Here is a 24,881-nt window from a genome sequence, read left to right on the forward strand (position 1 = left end):
ACAAGCTTGGCGGCCAATATCCAATTCTGGTTTGGCAAAGGAAACGATCCCTCTATTCGGTGAACTGAGGCCATAAATGCACTATCTGTGGTATTCAAATAAAAATACTCAACTTGGAGCAATTCAAACCGCCACTCAGCCAGTCCAGCCACTTGGTGGCTATTTAAGACATCTGCAGCACATACCACAGAATGTGTGCCATCACTTGTCTGTTCATATGTCCGGATACGGAGGACCAAAGTCCACACTCTTACCCCCGCCTCAGCTCTCCATGACATTTCCTGCCACACCCTACCCAGAACCCAAGAATCAGAAAGCTAATGCTCAAAGGAAGGTTTTAAGGTTATCTTATTCAATCTCCCCGTTCCTCAAACTTGTTCACAAATGAGAAAATAGCCCCAGCAAGTTCATATGATGAGTACCCTAAGAGGAACTATTAATAGAATTAAATCTCCAGGACCTCCATGGTGGCCTCAGGAGCTCAGGGCTCCTTTCTGCAACCAGCCTCCTGGGAGCAGGGCATGCCTTCGGGCACAGTGGTCCTCTGCAGCCTAGCCCAATGTTCCTGAATCGAATTTCTATGACCTACATGGGCAGTCTAGCTCACTCAAGTTCCTGTTAGGGTTTGGGTGAAAGCCCCCTGGTAATAAAGGGTTCCTCTGCTCTGGCTGGCCCCCCGTGCATATATTTCCATATATTTCATGTGGTGGGGAAGACTGGTTGGCTAGGGACAATGCTCTGGAGTTTGAAATCCTATACTCCAGCCACAGATTTCATCTAAAAGATAAACGGCTACCTCTTCTGCTCCAACTGACTTACCACAGGGTGGTATTTTCTTGTGTCACTGTGACTTTCGTTTTCACCAGCCTTCTGAATGTTGCCCCAGCCCCTTCCCCTGCTCCAGACAGCCATCCTCCTGGAGGACTCATCTAGAGACAACTAAATGAAAGTCTCTATGACTGACTGCCCCATTTCATTTACTTGTGTGCAGCTTCCAAAGCTTTACATTATCCACAGCCCATTTATTTCCATTAAAATAGATAAAATAATTAATCAAATGTGGTGATTAAGGTCATAGCTATGAAATGTTAAGGCCATTCTTTGCAGAAACATATGGCCTTATTAAACCGTTTTTAAACAAAAATTATACTGGACTTCAGTGTTTTATCAGAGCATATAATTACCATAGATTGAAGAGCTGTCTATAATTAATTTTCTCCACTTCTTACTCTCATTGTTCAACTTACCAGACCTACTAGTACCCTGGTGATGCTTTATCGACCTCTGAGAATCCCTTTGTGATCTGTAGTGTTACTATGGTTCACAAAATCTGTGTTCTTGCTCTCCCTGATAGCATCTGACATTTGTCATCAGGGGTTGGCAATCCCATACACCGGGCCCCATTTACTACATACCATAGCCAGTCACCAAATTAGAGAAACTCAGTAAAAAACAAAACAAAACAAACAAACAAACAAAACACCGTAAGAGGAGACCTGTGTAGTAGACATCGTGGCTGACCCAACATCATGTCCATTTCTCTCTCTCTGGGTAGCAATCCTGATCATTTTAAACAAATCACAGAAATCCCATACCCCCTTGCCACAGAGTGATGGGTTTAGGCAACCCAAGCCTAAGCCAATCATCACAGCAGATGCCATAGTCAATAAACTGGTCATTGAGACATCAGAAATTTGTTGGGGGCTTCTGGATAAAGTCGCTTGCTTCTCTGACACAACCACAAGAAGTCAGTTCTCTCTCTCCTTCTGGGCAGTGTGTGGTGGATATGAAGTCTAGAATTGTTGTAGAATTTTATCAACATCAGAGAAGGCAATTCAGGATGAAGCTCAATCACAGAAGGCAGAAAAATGGGGCTTTTTTTGTTTGTTTGTTTTAAGAGACAGGGTCTTGCTCTATTGTCCAAGCTGAAGTGCAGTGACACAATCATAACTCAGTGCAGCCTCAAATTCCTGGGCTCGAGACATCCTCCCACCTAAGCTTCCTGAGTAGCTGAGACTACAGGTACACACCACCATGCCAGGCTAATTCTTTTTTATTTTTTGTAGATAGAGAGTCTCAGTCTCACGATGTTGCCCAAGCTAGAAAATAGGTTCTTGACTTCACTGAACTGCCAAATCAAAACTTTGTTCCAGTTATGTGAGCCAACAAAAAAATACCTTTTGTATGAACAAGTCTAACCTGGGGTTTCTCTTTCTTGTACAGTAAAAGCCACAATGGATGTAATATCCTGGGCAGCTAAGGAGGAATAGTACATGAAAATTTCTAATCTTGCTGCTGGCTTTACAACATTCCCAACACCTGAAGGACAGTGGGTGAAGGAGCCCAAGGATGCACAGCTGATCAGTGCTTTTGCCCATTTCCTCAAGCCTGCTGTCCAACAAAGGCCAGAGGGTAGCCCGAAAGCCTCCTCTCCAGCAGGGCCATGTCTGGCCTGTCCGGTGACAGTGATAGCAGAGAGCAGAGTCCCAAGGCTGGGGAAAAGTGGGTGGATGCTAAGACACCACAGAGGCACAGATGGGGTAGAGGGTCTGTAAGGCAGGAACTGGGTCCCTGATCTTCCTCCCTGACTCATAGCTTGGTGCTGCCCCACCCTCCCTGATGGCACTTCCTGATAAACTCCATGTGAGAATATCTTTGTCATATTGGGGGTGGCTGCCTGCCTGACAGGAGCAAAAAGGACAAGACTTGTAGGGTGGGACAAGGTGCTGAGAAGGTGTGTGTGTGTCAAAGCTCCAGATTCCAATCTGGAATAAGGAGCCAGGAATGAGGAGGTCAGGTCTGCCCTGGGATCTCTCCCAGGAGCTGAAGGTGTGGTGAGGAGCTCAGGGGCACATGTGGTGAAGGGGAAGAACATTATTCAGCAGTTAGCAGGAGAGGGGCAAATCAGTGGAAAGCCCTGGCCTATTAAGGTCTGGCCAGATTTTTGTCTTAGAATATGCTCAAAGTCCACTTGCGGCTCCGCAGACAGCAAATCGCATTTCTCTACTTCCACTCGGCAGTCTTACAGCTGAGATGCTGAATTCCAACAGAAAGACTTTCTGGAAGCTGGGGAAATCAGTTAGGGTGTTAATGAGGCTTTCTTTGGTGGCAACTTTGAGCACTCTCCTTCTCCATCTCCCACATGCAGCAAATGCTGTAATGCTCCAGTTTAGATGATAAACAGGAACTGCAGAAACGTTTCTTGTCAAGCTTTCTTATGGCTTACTGCTCATGGCAGTCCCCCATTCATATCTGCATTTCTGCATGTGCTTTGCTGTCCTATTAGCTTTGACATTTTTTATTTTTAATTTTTTTCTGGCTGCTAACTCCCAAGCACATGACCCTGAGTTTTGATAACGAAATTACCTCCAGCAAGCACTCATTCTTAGCTTCTCATCAAATCCAGCTCAGATAGCTCCCCGAGGAGCACCACTCTCCTAAAAATAGAAACCAAAAGAACTCTGTGGTCTTTTATGCCCTCAGGTTCTAGTGACAGGCAATTTTACTGAAAGGAGAAATGATACCAAAGGATGCAAATCAATGCTAACCCTAATGGCTCAAGCTGGTGGGATGTCAAGCTCATTTATAGACAACATATACAAATAAACATGAAATCACCTTGGTTGGGAAAAAGAAATAGTGTTATAAAAACGAATGTGAGTGCAAGATATGATGATAAGGTAAATCTCATATAGTCAAGAATGGGAGCTCTGCTATAAGAGGAAGGGTAAGAATGAGGCAAGAGGATTCAGGATGAGTTCTCTCCACAAGCAAATTATTTCATGTCACTTTGTCCACTGGATACAGGCTAGGAGACGATTAAACAAGAGGAGACAATGCAGATGACAACACAAAGTCATTTTCTTCTATACTTAGCACTGGTCTGACCTTCATCATAAAGTGATATTAGAGGATTTGGCCTGTGTCCAGAGGACAGTGGTCATAAGATCTAAAGGAGATAGAAGGGGAAAAAAGGGCTTGAGCTTGTTCAAAGGAAAACACGAAGACAATGAGTATTGGGCCAAAATGGTCCAGGTTAAGCTGTATTTGGTGGTGAGTTCACATTCTCTCCTCAGCTACTAATCCTGTTTTCAAATTAATTTTAAATAACATTTAATATTCAGTCTTCCTAACTTTCAGGGTGAGGGGGTAATACTGAGAATGGTGACCAAACTTCTTAGGACTGTAGAAATTTTATTTTATGTTTATTATATCCAAATAGCTTAAAAATGAATGCAAATAAGAAATAGGGGAGGCCTTATGAGACTGCACAGCTAATGGACATTGGGAAAATCTGAAGGATTTATCTCCATAGCAAAACAAAGGAAGGCAATATTTGGCAGAGTATTCCTCTGAAATAAGAGGTCTGAGCCTTTCTATGTTTGCCATGAGGCCTCTATAGGTAGATAGGGACACAGCAGGGGAACAACTAAGATGAACCATGTTGAAATACAGCTGCTGGAGGAGCCCACAGCACTTTTCTTCCTCTCAGACCACTGCACTTGAAGTCTGCACCTGTACGTGGCTATGTATCCCCAGGGCAGGCAGGGTGGCCGGAAGAGTGCCAGAGGCAGGAGGCAGGTTTTCATCCCAGCTTTCGCATCATGAGGCTGGATGATCACGGATACCTGTCTTGACTTCTTTGGCCTACGTTGCATTTGTAAATGAGAAGACTGGACTAAATCAAATGGTTTCTCATCTCATACCCAGTGCAAGTCAAATTCATTATAACTGTCCACAAAGCCCCAATATCTAACCCCTCACCACCTCTCTGACTCATCTCTCTCCTTCCCTTAAGCTTCTGTACTGTTTCTGGAACACATCAGGCCCATTCTCACCTCAGGGCCTTTGTGGTCGCTTGTCCTCTGTCTGGAAAATTCTTCCCCCAGGATATTCACATCTGGCTTCCTCACACTTCTCAGGTGAATCTAATATCAATCACATTCTCAGTGAGGATTCATTCACAATTGCAACCACAATTACCTGCCTCTACCCCCTTACCCGCTGCAACAACCCCTATTTCCCTCTTCAGCTTGAAAATACTTTTTTCTACTTAGCACTTCGTTCTCCACTTACTATATATTTTACTTATTTATTTTGTTGATGTTTATTGTCCCCACCTAGAATATCAGCTCTCCAAGAGCAGGGATTTCTATCTGCTTTGTTCACTGCCTTAGTACCTGCAAGGTGCCTGGGACATAATTCAAGAAGTATTTGCTGAATAGATACGTCCATGGATGGCTAGAAGGGAGGGCAGAAGGATTACAGACCTTTACAGTGTCTTCGGTCTGGGGTCTGTGGGCTGTGGTGCTTATGGTCAGAGGGCTCTCTCTGCCACTGGGATGGACTCTGTAACCACATGACAAAAACAAGCCGGCCCAGGTGAAACATAAAGGGCTCAGAGCCAGATGTGGTATGCTTTCACTCCACTGCAGAACCTCCCAAGCACCGCTTCCTGCTCGCTCCATGCCTTAAGCTGATGGACATGTACACCCAGCACTCTCAGCAGTCATACCCTGGACTCCAGACATTGTCTATGAGAAATTCCTTATATTAGCATTCCGCTCCACATTTCCAGAATCTAAATTAATGTCATCCGGGGAGAGCATAGTTACACCCACCTCCTCCCTCTCACTCTTCATTTAAAATCCCTAGGTAAAAGAGAAGTAAGTTTCCCTATTGCCAAAATATCACACTAGAGTTTATCCTGAAGTGGGAAAAGGTGGTGATGCTCCCACAGGCAATTCAGCCAGTTCCACTAGATGGCAACATGGTCAGGATGTGCTGATATCCAAGAGTGAAATTTACCAGGAACAGAATAGACAAGCTCCTATGCGCCACGCTGCCACTACGGTTCTCAGCTCGGCATGCACAACCTTGCCTCCCCTTCACTTCTAGCCTGGCTATTTTCAACCACTAATTTACAGTTGGTTCTCAAATGGTTCATGCTTACCCTTGAATGCTTATGACTTAATCACTCCAGCCTTGGAAGCTTTATGTACACGTCTTTCTGCCAAAGTACGCTACCTACCCTCCCTTTGGAACTCTACCCAAAACTCATTTCTTCCACAAAACCCTCCCAAGCAAAGCTGGCTCTGATCTCAACTGTATATATGCAATGATATACAGTCACAGACATATAACCTTTTTTTTTTTTTTTTTTTTTTTTTTTTTTTTTTTTTTTTGTGACGGAGTCTTACTCTGTTGCCAGGCTGGAGTGCAGTGGCACGATTCTCGGCTCACTGAAATCTCCACCTCCTGGGTTCAAGCGATTCTCCTGCCTCAGACTCTCGAGTATACATACACAAACACACACAGACACACACACACACACGACAGGATTACATGCACAGCTCTAGGCATCTAGTAGGCGAATGTACATTTACTATAAATGATATGCAGGTGACCACATTCCATACAAGAGAAGTCAGGACTCTATGAAATAATATTTATTGGCTGCCAAGGGTTCAATAATGGATCAAACGACTAGATATACCAACAACCTCCTATGTCTTCCAAGTTCTAGTTTTTTCCTAGTATTAAATTTAAGCTCCAAAAAATCTGTTGAGCAGACCAATTTTAAGTAAACCTAAGCAAATATTATACATCAACTTGAACAAAAGTGTATATATGCCAATATAACTTTAAGGGCTATTTAAAACACTCTATTCCAATCCTTGATAACTTTTTCAATTTACTTTAAAAATAAAATTAAGTCTACTTGTGAAACATTAAGTATGGCTAAAAACAAACCTAGGGTGTTATTTTAAAAGTACAAAATGCTTTATATGTAAGGTAAGTTTTTTTTTTTTTTTTGGTTGTTAAGAGAAAATGGCAACAGCAATATTCAAACAATTATCCAATGAGATAATAGAAATAAACACCCTTGTGTTTACGGGTTGCCCCACGGTGTTACCACTGCTGCCAGACCACTGGGAACCAGAGGTGTCTTACAGTTAATAAATGCATGGAAAATGTAAAAGAGAAACTCTGGGTGAAAAAGCCATCCAATCTTTTCAGAGTCCCATCTCTGAAACATTTCAAACCTTTATCTTTTACAAATGAAACTGCTACATGCAAACTTCAAATGCCATTTTTCCACCCACAGTACTCATACCTCCCTCAGCTTAACACTGGTTCCTCAAACCCAGAGCCACAGCAAAACAAAACAGTGATTTGTTGAACACAGTAGCTCTAAAGCCACGACCAAACATTATTTCCTTGAAGAAAGCAATACCATGTTAGTCATCTGAACATTTTATCAGATTTCAACAAAGACATCACATCTAAACATATTCTGAGGGCCGTTTTAACTCACCTAGTTTCAGCATTTTCTCCCCGTATACAATCAGAAGGACAACTTCACAGTATCTTGGTAGTCATACAGACTTGAGGAATGCACGCAACCACCCTGATGACGTGTACACTACGGCACCTGCATCACCTTCGGGGAGACTCAGTCCTTCTCAAGAATAATTCAAAATAATATATACTATCCTTTTGAAAAATGTACCATAAGTTTACTACATAAACACACAGAAGGCGCTGGTCAACAACAGTCACTTTGAAAGTTGTCTTGCTTGTTATTCTGGGAGCCAGGTTTCGTCACCTGTAGTGGAATGCACTATGTAGCCTTTAATTGTGAGTCCAGAGAGGTCTCCACATTCACAACAGGGACAGACTGGTTGCTGCCTGCACTTCCTCCCTGTAAACTACAACTACCTAGAAATGCAGGATTACCTGTGACAAGCAAACAGGAGTATATTCAAAATCAAGCAGAAACAGGAAGTCTAACGTTTCAACATGCTAGAAAAAAGAAACAGATACTTAGGAAAAAAAAAAAAACAAAAAACTAAAAAAACAGGGAGAGGCCCCATTCGCAGATGCCTGAAAAAAAGAAAATTAAAAAAACACCTCATTCCTACCTGTATAAACATGAACATCTATTAATAATACGTATTGCTCAGAGGTGTTTCTGTTCTCAGGAGAACTAGAGAACACAGTTTGGACAACGCTGCTACTTGAAATCATTAGTCTTTTGCTTTGGAAGAGTATATAAGGTTTTCATAATGAATGTAAGCGTGAGTGTATCCAGGCATACACAATACACACGTATACGTACACATACACATACACACATACATACATGCATATACACAATCTAACAGTTTCTTTAGGAGCCTGTTTATTTACCTGGGCATTTAGCAGTCACTGCCACCCACAAATCTTTCCTTATCCACTCCCCCAAGTAAGATTCTGCCAGTCCTATGAGATCCACCTCAAGTGCACCACTTCTAAGAAGGCTTTTCCTGGGTGACCCCAATTAGGTATGTATGATCTCAACCTCTTCCTTTAGCCCCTACTGCACCTTGGTTGACCTTTCTTGGTAACACTTTTGGTATCTATCACAGCTGTCCTTATATTATCTTTGGCTGTTTATCTATCTTACTCTCCCTATATGGTAAGCTTCTTGATTTTATTTTTATACTCTATAACAATAACACTCTGCCTTGAATGTACCAGGCACCTGGCAAAAAAAGTGGAAGATAGACAAACTCTCCAAGGCCTGGTTCACAGTCTCTTTATGCCACTTGCTGGTTGTGTAGATGTGCAAGTTATTAACACCCCTGAGCAATCAATTTTGCACTTCTTAAGATGAGAATAACATCATCAAATTCACAGAATTGCTATTAAGATTTAAAGAGAACCACGTGAAGCAAATAACATATTGCCTGATGCACATAGAGTTCTCAAGCAGTAATGAGCATTATTACTGACCTAAATTAAAATCAGATGCCCAATACTAATTTGGGAAGGAGGCCAAAAGAGATACCAAATCAACATCAGTTTACAAACATATCTCTACATTTCTTATTTTCTTTGGCCTACATTATCATGTGACTAACTCGGAGCGATATGACACTTATACCTTAGAAACCATATTTTTGTGTTCTTTTGGGTTATCTCCCCAAATTCTGACTGGTCTTTCATGCCATGTAAACTTCATCAGGGACTAAGGGTCAAAGAAGATGTCAAGCGAAAGCTCTTCCTGGAAGTGCAGGACTCTAAATCACAAGGACTTCCCAGGCTGTGACTCACTGGCAATTCCAAGGGTAAGTTACAAAGAGCAGATATACTGCATCTCAACAGAGGAACAGGCCTCTCACATTTCCCTAAAATGTGTCCTCAGTCGTGGCCGCATGGCTAGGTGGTCACCAGAAACCACTCTTTCCAGTTCTGCTGGGGGAGGATGGGGCAGTGCAGTGAGGCTGCAGGAAGAGAAGGCTGGAGGAAGAATCCTGCAGTCCTACGTGAAAACAACTGCCATCCTTACACATGCTCCAGGCCCAGTTGGGGAGGCACCAGCAAGGTGCCAACACCAGGCAAGGGCACAGGAGGCTGCACATGGGAACTTCATGTATCCAGTGGGCACCTCTACACCCAGCAGGAAACTCCTGGTTTTGGAGAGAGCTCTCCAAAAACAGGAGAACAAAAAGCAAAGCATCTGCACAGGCATTTCCCTAAGACATCCTTTTCTCTCACTTGAGACTAGAGTGCCCAGTATGTAGCCCGATCTATTCAAAGTGTGCTGTTTAAACCAGTCCCAGCAGTTAGCATCCTGCTTATCCTACTATATTTGGGAAGAAAGAAGAGTCACAGACATAGGCTACAGAGCAGGGAGATTCTCAAGTAAGTATTTGTGAAGCAGTCAAACCTTACAGAAAAAAAAAAAAAAAAAAAAAAAAAAAGCTAATATCTCTTTGTAGATATGACTGCGCACAGCACTTCCATGCTTCCATAGGACTTGTGAATTATGACACTCTAGGTAGGTTCAGGGATCAACGTTGTGATGGTCGCCCAATGTGAATGCATCACCCATGCTTCAAAGCAAGGAGGAGAGAGCAGGTAGCCAGAACTTCCAGCCCTAGGAGCCCTGCCTGGTGGCCTAGTGGCTGAAGAATCTGTCCAGACCCAGCTTTGTGAAAGCAATTTGTGGTCAGGAATATAGGTGGCTCTTGGCCTTTTTCTTGGTGAGCACAGCTCTGCAGCAGAAGCGCAGGGCTAATCTGTACCCCAACCCCTAACCCCCAGCCCCTGAGAGTGCAACTGGCATAGGCAGTCATGGAGGCACTCTGGAGTGTCACAATAACAGCAAATAAGCTGTCATTAGGGAAGTCTGCGGCCATCTTATCTGGTGCTTCTCTATCTCTCTGCAAACGCATGATGGCGGCCATGAGAAAATCAGATCCTTCTCTTCCGTGTGTGTGTGCTCCACATTATCTCAGCATCTCAGAGCAAGAGACTATCACTTACATCATTTCACTCTCCCCACACCCAGCGAAAGTGGGTGGCAATCCCAGTTTCCAAAGTGAGTGTCAGAGCCAAGAGGTTAAGCAGCACATTCAACAGGACCCTGCACAATAGGGCAGGGCTGAGAGGAGAGGCCATGAGGCCTAACCCCTACCCTCCCAGAACAATCTCTAGATACGCATGCTCTCGCTGGCCTAGTTTCATCCACTGCTTGTCACATACCCCAAGAAAAATGTTTCCTTTATAGCTACCCACATCCTTATCAGCAGCACATTCAACAAATCATCAAAACAGTGATGACATTTGTGTCTGCAAAAAAAAAAAAGACACTTTCATTTGTTTATTTCATCTAATTCTACAGCTTCAGACAGAACTGGAAATGTCTACGAAACACCTTGGCCTTTATGCTTTGGCATTCCCAGGACATTCCTTAATCCCTAGTGCTTAATGCCATGGCTGCCAAGATTAATTTCATTTTCTTTCTGTTCAACCTTTCTCTCTTCCCATCAGTCCTCTCTGTACCCTCCTCCATATGCTGAATCCCACCCATGCTAACTCTTTCAATGGCCTCCCTAAACCATGGTGCTAATCAGAGCTTCCCCCTCCTCTATTTAACTTACTCTTCTTTGTCTCTCTCCTCTTCTTCAAAGAGGAAAGAGTCATTGGTGAAGCAGGGAGGAAGGCAGGCTGAGAAGGAATTATTCCAGGAGACTCGGTGACTGAGATAAACAATATGCTCAGAAGCATTTTCCAGATGTTCTAACAGAGACAGCGGATGGTCAGACTCACTTCTCACATAAAGGAGGCCTTGCATGGCACAGGATTTCCCCAACCTTGTCTAGACATGGCCTTGCATGGTCCATGTCTAGACAAGGCTGGGGAAATCCTGCTGCTAAGCACCTGGAGATGTCCACAGTGTGCATGATGTTCTCACTGTGGTCCACTCAATCCTCACCAAAACCCTGGGAGGTGGGCATCACTATCCTTGGATTACAGATGCGGAAACCCAGCTCCACAAAGTTAACGTATCTGTTCAGCAGAATGCTGGGATATGAGCCTATGTCTGCTGATTTTTTCTCTTCATATCATATCGCAAAAGCATCCATGATTCACCAGACAGAAAGCACAAAAAGTAAACTGTATGGAAAACAGAAAGAACACGTTTCTATTTAATAGAAAGGCAAAAGACCTCCTGAGGCCAGGTAGAGTGATGAGTTAAGCAGTGTGAACAGCTGCTGCTGAGGGCCAGCACTGGGGCAGAGACTGCTCAGGTCTGTCATCATCACAGCTGCCATTCAGGTTACCCACCCAAATGGGCTGCACAAAAGGTAAGTGTGGGAAGGTAGGCCTTTCTATCATGTAGTACTTGTTTCTATGTTTTAAGTATAAATTATGTAAAAATGTTATTGTTAGAAGCAAAAAAAGAAGATTGTCCTCTAATTTCTCTTAGCATCAGATAACTTGGGTGTTGGTAAGACCGCTGATACCATCTAACCTCATTTCACAAGTGAGGAAAACAAGGCCATCCAAGGAGGCTGAAAGGCATGCCCAGAATCCCACCACTAGCCGTGAGCAGCACAGCTGCGGCACTCACTGGGTCCTAGGCCTGCAGAAGGAGCATCTACGTCTCTCTTACTATGATTCATGCTCAAGTCTCTCTTCACACTTGCACCACCAATGAAAACACTAAATCAGCATTTAGAAAGCAAAGAAACACTGAGTGCTGGCTGCAATAAACATGCTGGCACTTGAATGTGGTTTATTCTCTACTGAACTGAATATAAACAGAGTCCTGACATTTTATAGCATTCTTCCATTGCAAAACCTCATGTAAAACTGAACATGATCCCTAGTAATAAAATACTAAACTAATTAAACTCTCAATTTGCCAAGAAAAACTATCCAATTGTAAGGTAAATTTCTCCATAAATTTCTAGAAATTCTGGTTAATAAGGCAACATATGATATTTCCCAAGTTAAATTTCTCATCCTCCCTCCATCACCAACCAGTTATTTTTTTCTCTCTGTTTTAACCTCTCTGGCTCCCTTCACAACCTTGTCACTCGGTCATCACTGATTCCTCCCTTGGTTTGGGTGGTCACTTACTCACCAAGTTCTGCTGGCTTCTCATCTGTGCCTCTCCTATTTTCACTTGCATTTGCATTCTGTTAAACCTCCTTTTGTTTTTAAGGTAGCAGAAGGTGGTTTCTTGAAAAGACAACATTCCAGAGAATGCTAGCCAAGCACTTCTAATCTCCACTCCCTCTTTAGAGGACAGAGAGCTTTCTCATTATGTAGTTTTACCCATGTGGGTATTTTCAAACCAAATTTTTGTTTTGAAAAATAAGTTTCAAAAACTTTTCCAGGCTGGACGCAGTGGCTCATGCCTATAATCCCAGCACTTTGGGAGGCCAAGTTGTCTCTTGGAAGCAAGGGCAAGGGTCGAGGGTCAGAACTGCAGTGGGTGGCAAAGATGAGAAAGAGCTTTTCCATTCTATATATTTACATTCTGACTTTTGAACAATGTAAGTATATTGTAGTTTTAGATTATATTTTAAAATGTTTAGAAACTGCTCAGGTTCTTCCCTGGAAGCTATTTCAAACCCAGCTGGGTTGATCTTCCTTATGGTCTGTTTCTTCCCTGCAGGAAGACCTGTTCCCTTTCTTTTCTTTCATCTTACTTCACCTAGCCAGACATTAATATATCTTCTCACACTTCCAAGAAGAAGCTTCTTTTCTTAAGCTCATGTATTATAATGTAGCAGCTTAGAGTTGGACATATCTGAGTTCAAGTTAATCTCTGCCACTTACTGTATGACCTTGAGATAGTAACTTAATTTCTCTGGGCCTCAGTCACCTCATTTGTAAAATGAGAATAATAATAACCTTCTTCCTAGGGTTGCTGTAATGCTTAAGTAAGATAACACGGCTGGGCACGGCGGCTCACGCCTGTAATCCCAGCACTTTGGGAGGCTGAGGTGGGTGGATCACCTGAGGCAAGGAGTTCGAGACCAGCCTGGCCAACATGGCAAAACCCCGTCTCTACTAAAATTACAAAAATTAGCCAGTTGTGGTAGTGGGCACCTGTGGTCCCAGCTACTTGGGAGGCTAAGGCGGGAGAATCGCTTGAGTCTAGGAGGCGGAGGTTGCAGTGAGCAGAGATTGTGCCACTGCACTCTAGCCTGGGCAACAGAGCGAGACTCTGTCCCAAAAAACAAACAAACAAACAAACAAACAAAAACAAAACAAAAAAACCTTTTTCAATTTAGACAGCATTCAGAATTATAATATGTCTTGAGTACTTTCCCTTTGCTTTTTTTCCCTAAGAAAAGCACACATCATTTTTGAATGTTAGTGGGGGAAATATGATGTGTCACCCAGTTCTGGGCCTCTTCCCATTTGTACCCTGAGCCCACATGTTCATGTACTCCACAGTAAACACCCATCCGCCCCCATGTGCCTCAGGCTAACAACATGAACAAATTTACTCAACGACAAGGCTGGCGGCAAATCGTTCCCAATGGGGGCCTGGGAACAGACATTTCCAGGAGACAACATCTCATCTCCTGGAAAGGAGTTGGAGCCTCATTTCCCCTTTCTACAAATGCAGTCCTCTTCTTACAGAGGAGGAAGAGGCCATGGGAGCCTGAGCCCCCATCCTGTGGTATATACTTCTGTCTCCTCTTTTCTATCTTCTTGTTACCCAAGCCCCTTCAGGACAAAGGAGGGCACATGGGCTGGTTTAATCTGGAAGAGGCTCACTAATTCAGTAAAGGGATGGGTCAAAACTAAATTCGTAAGTGTTCTTACTTCCAAACAGCTCTTCTAGGGCTCTATGTCTCATCTTCCCTTCAGTCATGCAAACTAAAACTCTCCAGTTCAGTGTCATCGTGGGTCCCACTCTCCCTCTTCCTCCCCTCCAAAACACTCCTCTGCCTTCTCCTCATCTCCAGCCCCATCACCCCAACCTCCTTCAGGCTCATCCTCTGGCCTGAACTTCCTGTGCCTCTTACTTAGTTGTCCTCATGCTTCCCAAAGCACAGCCTGATCACCCTTAACATTGCCATGTGTACCTAGAATTAAGTTTAAAAAGCACTTCCATATCCTCACTCACCACGTCACCCTCTGATGAGGAACATGCAATGCTTCCCTGCTGCTCAGGGGTCCAAGTCCATGAGTCAACATAGGATTTAAAGCAATCCCCAGGCCTGCCCCCACCGTTTTGCCTCTGGGCCTCTGCTCACCCGCTTTCCTCAGCCCCTTGGATTCTTTCCATCATCACCAGCTGCAGAACACTGCCAGTCTCCCAAGGCTCAGCTCAGATGAAGCCTTTCGTGACACTGTAGCCAGTCACTGGTTCCCACTTCTGCATCTCCGTGATATTTGGACACTTACAGCATTTCCCACATTTTGTTCCAAGAGACAGCCATGTTTGGCTCCAAGAGGTAACCATCACTATACACACCTCATCAGCCCTACCCTATTACACCACACATTCCTAGACGACAGGGAGATGTCTTCATTCATTCAGCATGAATGAATCCACCTGCATTTACCCAGTACCTACTGAATGGCAGGCACTGACTTAGATGCTGGGGACATGGGAAATGAAATATAAGGGGTTGCCTGTCTTACAAAACTGACATTCAGTGGGAAAAAGTGGCAGCAGACCAGTAAGCACATACATAAATAAAGGACAGATTATGAAAGGTGCTAGGGCAAAAATAAACAAGGGGTTCTGACAGAGACCACTCTAGCAGAAGTGGCATTGGAGGTATATGCTGAAAGCCACAGGAATAATGGTCTGGACAGTAGAAAGAGCAAGTACTACAGCCCAAGACAGGACAAGCCAGGCATGTTTCAGGGGAAGGAGGGGATAGGGCCTGGTGCGGCTACAGTGATGGAAGCAAGGGGAGAAAAGGTGCGGGAAGCAGCTGAGAGTTAGGCAAAGGCCAGAATATGTAGACCATACAAGACATGGTAAGGAGTTTATATTATATGGCGGGAATGTAAAACAGAACAAACGTCTGGAAGGCAAGGTGACAATAAAGATCGAAAACCTGAAAACTTCACAAGCCCTCTGAACCACTTACAGGAATATATCCCATGAAAGAGACAGAAGTGTGGACAAGTGCAAGGAAGCTGCACGGGGTTATGACAATGACCCTGTATGAAAACTTTTGGAGCCTAAGTATCCACATGGGGACTGGGTAAGTAAATTATGGCACATCCATATAATGGCATGTAATGCAGTCTTTATTTTTTTATTTTTTATTTTTTAAGAGACAGGTTCTTGCTATGTTGGCCAGGTTGGTCTTGAACCGTTGGCCTCAAGCAATCCTCCTGCTTCAGGCCCCCAAAGGACTAGGACTACAGGTGTGAGCCACTGCGCCTGGCCAGTAATGCAATCTTTAAAACTGATCTTGCAGAGTATTAATAACATGAGAACTCTTCACAAAGGCTACAAAATAATACATAAAAGCAAAGAAATCATATTAAACCATAAAACCATATATAATTGTTATTTTTATTTATTACTATTATTATTATTTTTTGAGACAGAGTCTCATTCTGTTGCCCAGGCTGGAGTGCAGTGGCACGATCTTGGCTCACTGCAACCCCCGCCTCCCAGATTCACAAGATTCTCCTGCTTCAGCCTCCTGAGTAGCTGGGATTACAGGCACCCGCCACCACACCCAGCTAATTTTTTGTGTATTTTTAGTAGAGACAGGGTTTCACTATGTTGGCCAGACTGGTCTCGAACTCCTGACCTCGTGATCTGTCTGCTCGGCCTCCCAAAGTGCTGGGATTACAGGCGTGAGCCACCGCACCCAGCCAGCCATATGTAATTTTTAAAGAGAAAACTATAAGCACACAGAAAAGAGACTGGAATGATGATATTCACAATACATTTTTTTCTGGGTAGTGACAATAAAGAGTGCCTCTTTTTTTTTTTTTTTAAATTGGTCAAATTGTAGTTGATAAATACACTACACAAACATGTAATACTGCTGTGATAAGGGGAAAAGGTTTCAAAAACCCTGTGAGTTACAAGGTATAGCAGAGAGGATATCCTATGAAATCATATAAATAAATAGAGGCTGCCAATCAGGAGGCAGCTGGGGCAATCTTCTGTCTTTTCAGGGAATCTTCAAAGCGAAACAGAAAAACAAACCATAAAAACTCCCTAGAACTTGGGGCAGGAAGTGTGTCATTCCCTTTCTGCTTATCCCTGTGACTCAGCAGTGACTCGGAGGCCCCTCTGATCTATGCAAGAAGAAATTAAAGATAGGAGTTCTGAGAGGATGGAGACTTAGAAACCTCACCCAGGAGCTCCCAGCCCCGAGGGGGAAGTTGGGAGTATTGAACCTGGAACTTTCTTTTTTTTTTTTTTTTTTTTTTTGAGATGGCATCTTGCTCTATGGCTCAGACTGGAGTGCAGTGGCACGATCTTGGCTCTCTGCAGCCTCCACCTCCCAGGTTCAAGTGATTCTCCTGCCTCAGCCTCTCGAGTAGCTGGGATTACAGACGCCAGCCAACGCACCTGGCTAATTTTTGTATTTTTGGGGTTTCGTCGTTGAACCTGGAACTTCTAAGGAAAAAAAACATTCTCTATTCTTTTTTAGATTCATTACAACAGCAACCAACAGTTTTACCTATATTGTTACAAAGTAAACATGATTAAGCTTTTGTTTATTTCCTTTAAATAAGATTTACTTCACAAGCCCAAACCTACTGTTGTTCCAAGCCTTCTTCCCAAACAGGTTTGAAAGTTTAATAAACAGTCTAGACAAGTCTCAACAAGTCTCAGGTATTCTGATCCTGGCTTACACAAGCTCAAGTTGAAGGAGTTTTACTGCAGAAGCCCATTCAGCCAATTTACACCCCCGTTCCTCACTGGGAAGCAAAGGTGATTTGGTTCCTGTGTCCCCATCTGGTAGCCTCCTAAGCTCAGCACTCAACGGCCAAAGAGTACAGATTAAAACTGATTTGCAAACAGAAGCCCACATACTTCTTTTAGCTCCATTTTTAATAACCCTCTGGAAACTACAGAGTGGAGGGAAACATACACAGCACTATAAAACAAAACAGCAACTTTTGACTCTGGAAGCCTTTACATTTTTAAGGTAAATTAAATTAAAATTTGAGGACACACGATTACAATCCAGGACCACTGCCTTCCTACATTTATGCAACAAATATTTATTGAGGCCTTACTGTGCCCTATGTTAGACTCTAGGGTAAATGACAAACAAGTGGCCAGAAGAGTGATGTGTATGTATGCAGGGTGGGGTGGGGGTGTGCTTGAGGGAGGCAGATATTTCCGAGAAACTCCAAGAAAAGCAGTCAGTTTGGGAACACGTTATTCAGGATCTTATAAGCCCTGTTAAAAAGTTTAGATTTTATCAAAACTCTAATGAGGCATCTTTTTTGTTTGTTTTTGTTTGTTTTTTTTTTGAGACAGAGTCTCACACTGTTGCCCAGGATGGAGTACAGTGGCGCGATCTCGGCTCACCGCAAGCTCTGCCTCCCGGGTTCATGCCATTCTCCTGCCTCAACCTCCCAAGTAGCTAGGACTACAGGCACCCACCACCGCACCTGGCTAATTTTTTGTATTTTTAGTAGAGACAGGGTTTCACCGTGTTAGCCAAGATGGTCTCGATCTCCTGACCTCGTGATCTGCCCACCTCAGCCTTCCAAAGTGCTGGGATTACAGGCATGAGCCACCGCACCTGGCCTAATGAGGCATCTTAAGCAAAGGATGATGCGATGAGATGGACATTTTATGAAAGCCAATAGCAGCACAGGACGTTAGACTAGGTGCAACTGCCCTAAAAGTAACCTAGGAAAGAGATGGCGGCCGTGGCTTGGTCTTAGTTAGTGGCAGTGCACAGTGACTGGCAGTATATAGAGTGTACAGCTATTCACCGGGAGAACTGACAATACTGGCAATTGATTGGGCATAGGGGTAAGGCCAGAAGAATAAGCCTTCCAGGTTTCGAGATAGTTACCTGGGCCATTGACTAAGGGGAAAAGTGAAAGAGAAGGCAAGTTCAGGTTTCTTCACATCAAATTTGAGTTGCCTGCAAGACACCAAAGAGCATTTTCTAGCTAGACACCCAGGTCTAGAACTTAGACAAGAGCTTGGGCCTGGAATATAAGTTTGGGAGTCACCGGCATGTAGAGAATCTGAAACCCTAGGAATGGGCAGGGTCACCAGGGAGAGAGTGGAATAAGAAGGGCAGAGAATCCAGGTAGAGACCAAGAAATATCAACATTTTGATATTGGACAAAGGGGAAGGAGCCTGCAAAGAAGATCAATGAGGGGCAAAGAGAAAAGGGGGAGGAAAATCAGGAAAGTGGATTATCGAGGACCAGTCTGTCTACAGAAAACGGGAGCAGCGTGGACTCGTTTGGAATGGTCAGGAAGAGAAGAGAAAGGTCCCCACCTAGCACTAAAATGCCAGAGGTTGCTCAACTTCTCCATGCCTGTGTATTTCTGGTAAACAGCACGGGGCCAAATGGGAGGCAGCAAGAAGAGGGTAGGTTCTGAGATAAACTTAGCAGGAGATCTTGGCCATAGCCAGCATGGTCTGCTCAGAGGCTGGAAAAGGGGTCAAGGGCCAGAGAAGTGATGAAACGCCTAGGTCCTGGGACTACTCCTTAAGGAGTAGTACTTCATCATTCAGCCACAAGTATGTATACGTCATCTACTGAGTGTGAGCACTGCTGATGGTCCTGGGGATAGAGCAGCGACAAAAGTTCTAACAAAATAGCCAGAAAAACAGGATTTTTGAGTGAGATAAATGCTGTGGAGGGAAAAAATAAACCAGAGGCAGGGGCTACAGAGTGGGTGAGAGAGAGGAGCATTTTGGATGGGCTATCTCCTGGGGTAATATCTGAGCAGAAACTGGAGAAAAATTAGGGTAAGAGCCAAGGAACAACCTATGGGGAAGGGGCTTCCAGGCAGAGGGAGGGGTGTGTGCAAAGGCTCTGAAGTAGGAGGAACGAGCTTGGGAAGTTTGAGGAACAGTATGGTGGTCAGTGTGGCCTGACAGGCAGGGAAGGAGGGAGTGGGAGGAAATGAGTTCGCAGAATTGGACAGAGGCCACATGAAGGGCAGCCTGTAGTTCCTGGTAAGGAGTGGGGAGTTTGTCCATTGGAATGGAAAGCCATGGCAGGGCAAGGGAATGACTGTCATCAGTGATAAGACCATTCTGACTGCATACGGACTGTCTGAGAGTGACAGTGCAAGAGCATGCGGGAGTTAGGAGGCTCCTGAGTATACCCAGAAGAGAAGTGGTGGTGGGAGAAGCAGTGAGATTTAGGATGTGCATATTTGCTAGGGCAAGTGGAAAGAGCTTGCTGCCTGGTGAGCTGTGTAATGAGGTAACAGAGGAATCAGGATGTCTCCTGGGCTTGTGGCCTGAGAGCTGTGTGCATGAAGGGCAAACCCAAGAAGGAGCCAGTGTGGGGGAAGGGGCACGCAATTAAGATGCCTATTTCTAGTGGAAATGTAAAACAGACAACAGAATTATCACATCTGGAGTCTGGGAAAAATGTGTTAAATACATTAATTTGGAAGTTATTAGTATTTGGTATTTATCCCCCAGGACTAGAAATCATTGATATTCTCAATCCTGGCTGTACGCTGGTATGCCCAGTAACAAAAAATGAACAAAAAAACCAATTCAAACCAAACCAAAACAAAAGCTGATGCTCACAAGTCTTCCCCAAAGGTTCTGAATTAACTAGACTTGGATAAAGTCTAGTCTTTTTTAGTTTAGTTTTTTGTTTTGTTTTGTTTGTTTGTTTGTTTTTAGCAGGTTAAGAACCCTAGAAACAGTGTAGTATGGAGAAGAAAGTCAATGACTGAGCCCTGGGGTAATTCCATCTGTAGAGGCCCTTGGAGAGAACAGTTATTGAGGTAGGAGAAAAAAAGGGGATGTGATGCCCTGGAAGTCAAGTCAGGACAGTGCTTCAAGGGGCAGTGAGGGGGCGGGGTGGTTACAAGGGCATACTGCAAAAAGAAAAAGAAGGGGGCCGGGATGGATGATGCCAACTACTACTGAGAGGCTGAAAAAGATGAGGACTACAACAGGCCATGGAATTTCTTACAATGGAGGCCTTTGGTGACCTTAATAGAAAGGGTTTTTGAGGTGTGGTGCAGTGGGGAGGGGTGGCAGGAAGGGGAGATTGCACATACTCCAGGAGACAAGTCTTCAAGAAGTTCTGCCAGAATGGGCAGGAGAGAAGTGCCATAGCGCTGGAAGGCTACATCGAATACAGAAATTTCTTTCACTTGGTTTTTAAGAAGGGTGAGAAAAAGGCATGTTCTGATGGTGATAGGGAAGTTTCCATACATGGAAAGAAACTGATGTACAAGAGAAAGTATAATTGCAGGAGGACTTGAAGAAGTTGGAGAGAAAAAGCCATTAGGGACCCTGAGCCAATGAATCTGAAATTCCCCTTCAAATGCCAGATTTATCTTCACTTTTCATTTTCCAGGGGATATAATATGTCCTAAAAATCACAGAGTGGCTAGATTGAAATCAGCCTTAAAAATCATCTAGTCCAACGTCTATTCCCAGTCTACTACTTGAATGCCCTGTGTCCCCTCCCGGTAGTCATCATGACAACCTCCACTGAAAGGCAATTTCTGCACTCCATCCACCCCACCACAAACCCATGGTTCGTGATCTCTTCGCACACTCCTTGAACTGAACAGAAATCTGTTTTCCTGTACTTCAATCCACTGGTTCTGGTGCTGTGCCTTCGGGATACACAGAATATGTCTAATCCCTCTTTTACATCTTTCAAACAATTGAAAACTAGTAACTCCTGTCCCACCTTGTTAATTATGTACTCCCTAAGCCAAACCAGTTCTTTCCACATGCATAGACAAATAGATCCTATTCTAGAAAATATCTAGACAGGGGCTACAAATCCACCTCGGCATGCTTTAACATAAAGAATGTATTGTCAAGCACAATAGAATAGAATAAAAGGTACACCAATATACATAGAAATAACCCATACTAAGCCTGGTTACCAAGAAACCAGAGAAGTTCCAGGATAGTTGGGCTTAATCCACTCAATCCTTAAGCACTCATTTAATTATGTTTCTCTCCATCTTGTTCCCCAATTCTAGCAGAGAACTCTCCCACAACATGTATGTACATACACACACACACCACACACTCAACATATGCACACTCACTCAGACTCTCAGATAGGAGAAAATTTGACCATCAACAGCTGTCTTGTTATTAAGCACACCTTGTAATGGTTCTCATTAAATCAAGTTTTTAGGAAAGGGTCTCTACAGCATTAACTGATTATTTTCTCAAAACCTCATGTTGGACTATAAACTCCAAAGCCAGAAGAAAAACCCAAATGTTTACATATCCAGAAGTATTATTTTACTTCATCTTATCTTATTTCAGAGACAGGATCTAACTTCATTGCCCAGGCTGAAGTGTAGTAGTGCCATCACAGCTCACTGCAGCCTTGAACTCTTGGGCTCAAGTGACTCTCCTGCCTTCACCTCCCAAGGTGCTGGGATTATAGGTGTCAGCCACCACACCTGGCCAGGAATACTTTTAATGCAATTATAAATTAAGTTAAAAGCACAGCTACAAAAGCCAGGATTAGACTATAATTAAAGTATCCCTTGAATTATGTAGTCACTGCTAACATTCAATGAAGAAACAGGTATGTTGTTCCAAAACTGAAGGAATATTCAAGCCAAATATTATATGAGCTGTTATTCTTCTAGTCTTATTTTAAAACATTCCAACTACTGGAAGTCAAAGGGACCTGAACACGTAAGAATATTGGCTTAGTGTCTCAAATAACCCTATAATAGGCTAAAACAATTTTTAAAACCAGTATAGTAATTAATGCAAAATGCACATGGTAGGTTCTGAAATGTTTACTGAATTAATAAACTGCATTACACTGGAGTCAAGGGTTCATGAGATGGTGAGGAGGAAGGGGAGGAGCAGGAAGAGGGACAGGAGAGGGGAGGGGGGCAGGAGGATGGGGGGAAGAGAAAAAAACTGAAAAACTGTAACAGGTATCACCACAGATTCATATGTACATCAATTTAGTTGTAGGCTAGGCACAGTGGCTCATGTCTGTAATCTCGGCATTTTGGGAGGCCGAAGCACAAGGATCACTTGAGCCTAGGAGTTCAAGACCAGCCTGGGCGACATAGGGGGACCCCATCTCTACAAAAAAATGAAAATACAAATAAATTAGCCAAGCATGATGGCACATGCATATAGTCCCAGCTACACAGGAAGCTGAGGTGGGAGGATTGCTGGAGCCCAGGAGGTCAAGGCTGCAGTGAGCTATGATCACATCACTGCACTCCAGACTCTAGCCTGGCTAACAGAGGGAGACCTATCTTAAAAAAAAAAAAAAAAATCCGTTCTAGAACAAAAAGTTGATACAGAGCATTAAAGGTATCACCTGAAATCCCCATTTAAAGGGACAAACTGAAAATAAAAAGGAAGTGTCAATCAATCATCTGCGAAAGATCAATGAATTCAGAGTATTTCAAGAGCTGTGACCATCTATTTTCATCAGTTTTTGGGAAGAAAACAGTTTGATTATAATTAATGTTTGACTATAATTTATATAATTAATCAAGGTGATAAATCAATTAAATTCACCACCTTGATTAAACACTAAATTTGACAACTGCATACAAGAAAAAAACACAACTTATTTATGACAAAGATCTTTTATGTGTCCCACACTCTGGAAAAGTGGATGTGTCCAGAGGGGATAAAGATCATGATATTAATTATATAAGGCAGGCTGGGTATCTTTAATGCCCTATATCAGCTTTTTGTTCTAGAACTAGGGCTGTAATCCCAGCACTTTGGGAGGCCAAGGCAGGCAGATTACTTGAGGTCAGGAGTTCAAGACCAGCCCAGCCAACATGGTGAAACCCCCATCTCTACAAAAATACAAAAATTAGCCAGCATGGTGGCCTGTGCCTGTAATCCCAGCTACTTGGGAGGCTGAGGCAGGAGAATCATTTGAACTTGGGAGGTGGAGGTTGCAGTGAGCCAAAATCACATTACTGCACTCCAGCCTGGGTGACAGAGCAAGATTCCATCTCAAATGATGATATTAATAATAATAATTATTATTATTATATAAGGTAAATATTTGATGATATAGGTCAATATAACCTGCTATGAAAGCATTCCTGAATATCTCAAAATTAAACAAAACTGATTTTGATACAATTAAAAAATGCCTTTCTTAGCCTCCTCTTATCTACTCAAAAGGAAGAAAGAAGAAAAAGAAGTCTCTACAGCACACAAAACCAGATTTCTAATATAAGCTCTTATATAATCACTTTCAAATGGTTAATTCTGTAATTTTAGAAAACTTTATATCAGGCCAAACAATTTAAAAGCTTATTTAAAAATTATTTATCTTGGCTAATTTCTATGGGTTAGACACAAAGTTAACATTCTTAACTTTGGTCTTCTTCCAAGCCATTCAAGTACAATAAACTTATGGAACTGCAGGAAGAAGTCCTACCCAAGAAATCGGAACCAGGAGGTGCACCAGCCACAAGGAAAGGCCTCTGTGATGGCAGACGCAGAACAGACTCAAAGGGCAGAGACAAAACCACTTCCTTTTTATTATCTTGCCAGGTGGTTAAAAATGTAAACTTCTACATGCTATTATTTCCTTACAGCAGGCATATACATTGCTCTGGCATTTCTTTAGCCTGATTTTTCTAGAGCATTGTTTCTAAGTCTTGGTTCTACTGATATTTTGGCCCACATAATTGTTATGGGGAGCTGCTGGGTGCATTGTAGGATGCTTTGAAGCATCTCTGTCTTCTACCCACTGAATAACCCCTCCCACTAAATTTAAATTAATAAAACCCCTCCCAGTTGGCTAAAATTGTCTTTGGATATTGCCAAATGTCTCCTGCGGGCAGGGCAAAACTGCCCCCAGCTGAGAGCCATGTTCTCGAGTACAGGTTCTTAAACTGGCTATATGTTGGAAGCATCTGAGGAGGTTTTAAAAATACTTATACCTGAGTCTCACCCTCAGAGATTTTGACTTAATTAGTCTGGAGTAGGCCTGGGGCACCTGAGGCACCTGGGTTTTTGAAAGAGATTCTCATGTGCAGCCAAGTGTAAGAATCTCTGCCTTAGAGTTTATCAATGACATCAAGTAAGTCATTTAACCAATTTAACCCAACTCAAAAATGCATTGTATCTCTCTAAACTAGGGTCTTCTTTATCTTGGTACCAGAATCAACATTATTAGAGGACACAGAAAGAAGTGGAAAAGGCCAGGGGTGGTGGCTCACACCTGTAATCCCAGCACTTTGGGAGGTCGGGATGCAAGGATCACTTGAACCCAGGGGTTAGGAAAAGAGCCTAGGCAACATGGCAAAACCATTTCTTACGAAAAATACAAAACTTAGCTGGGTGTGGTGACACAAACCTGTGGTTCCAGCTACTCGGGAGACTGAGGTGGGAGGATCGCTTAAGCCCAGGAGTTAAAGGCTGCAGTGAACTATGATC

The 24,881-nt window shown here is 43.3% G+C and overlaps 1 protein-coding gene across 2 annotated transcripts in view; it reads right to left on the reverse strand.

Moving 5' to 3' along the window:
• Positions 1-24,881, reverse strand: part of TNFAIP8 (TNF alpha induced protein 8) — a 122,367-nt gene that overhangs the window by 56,205 nt on the left and 41,281 nt on the right. The window contains exon 1 of one of the 2 annotated variants that reach the window (XM_073010745.1): positions 7,319-9,727. The exons of the other annotated variant lie outside the window; for it this stretch is intronic. Within the exon in view, the coding sequence (XP_072866846.1) occupies positions 7,319-7,331 (13 nt within the window). The 5' untranslated portion in view covers positions 7,332-9,727. Of the gene's footprint in view, positions 1-7,318; positions 9,728-24,881 lie in introns of those variants that run through there. 2 annotated transcript variants of the gene reach the window in all.

Source organism: Chlorocebus sabaeus, chromosome 23, assembly GCF_047675955.1.
Source record: "Chlorocebus sabaeus isolate Y175 chromosome 23, mChlSab1.0.hap1, whole genome shotgun sequence".
NCBI lineage: Eukaryota > Metazoa > Chordata > Mammalia > Primates > Cercopithecidae > Chlorocebus > Chlorocebus sabaeus.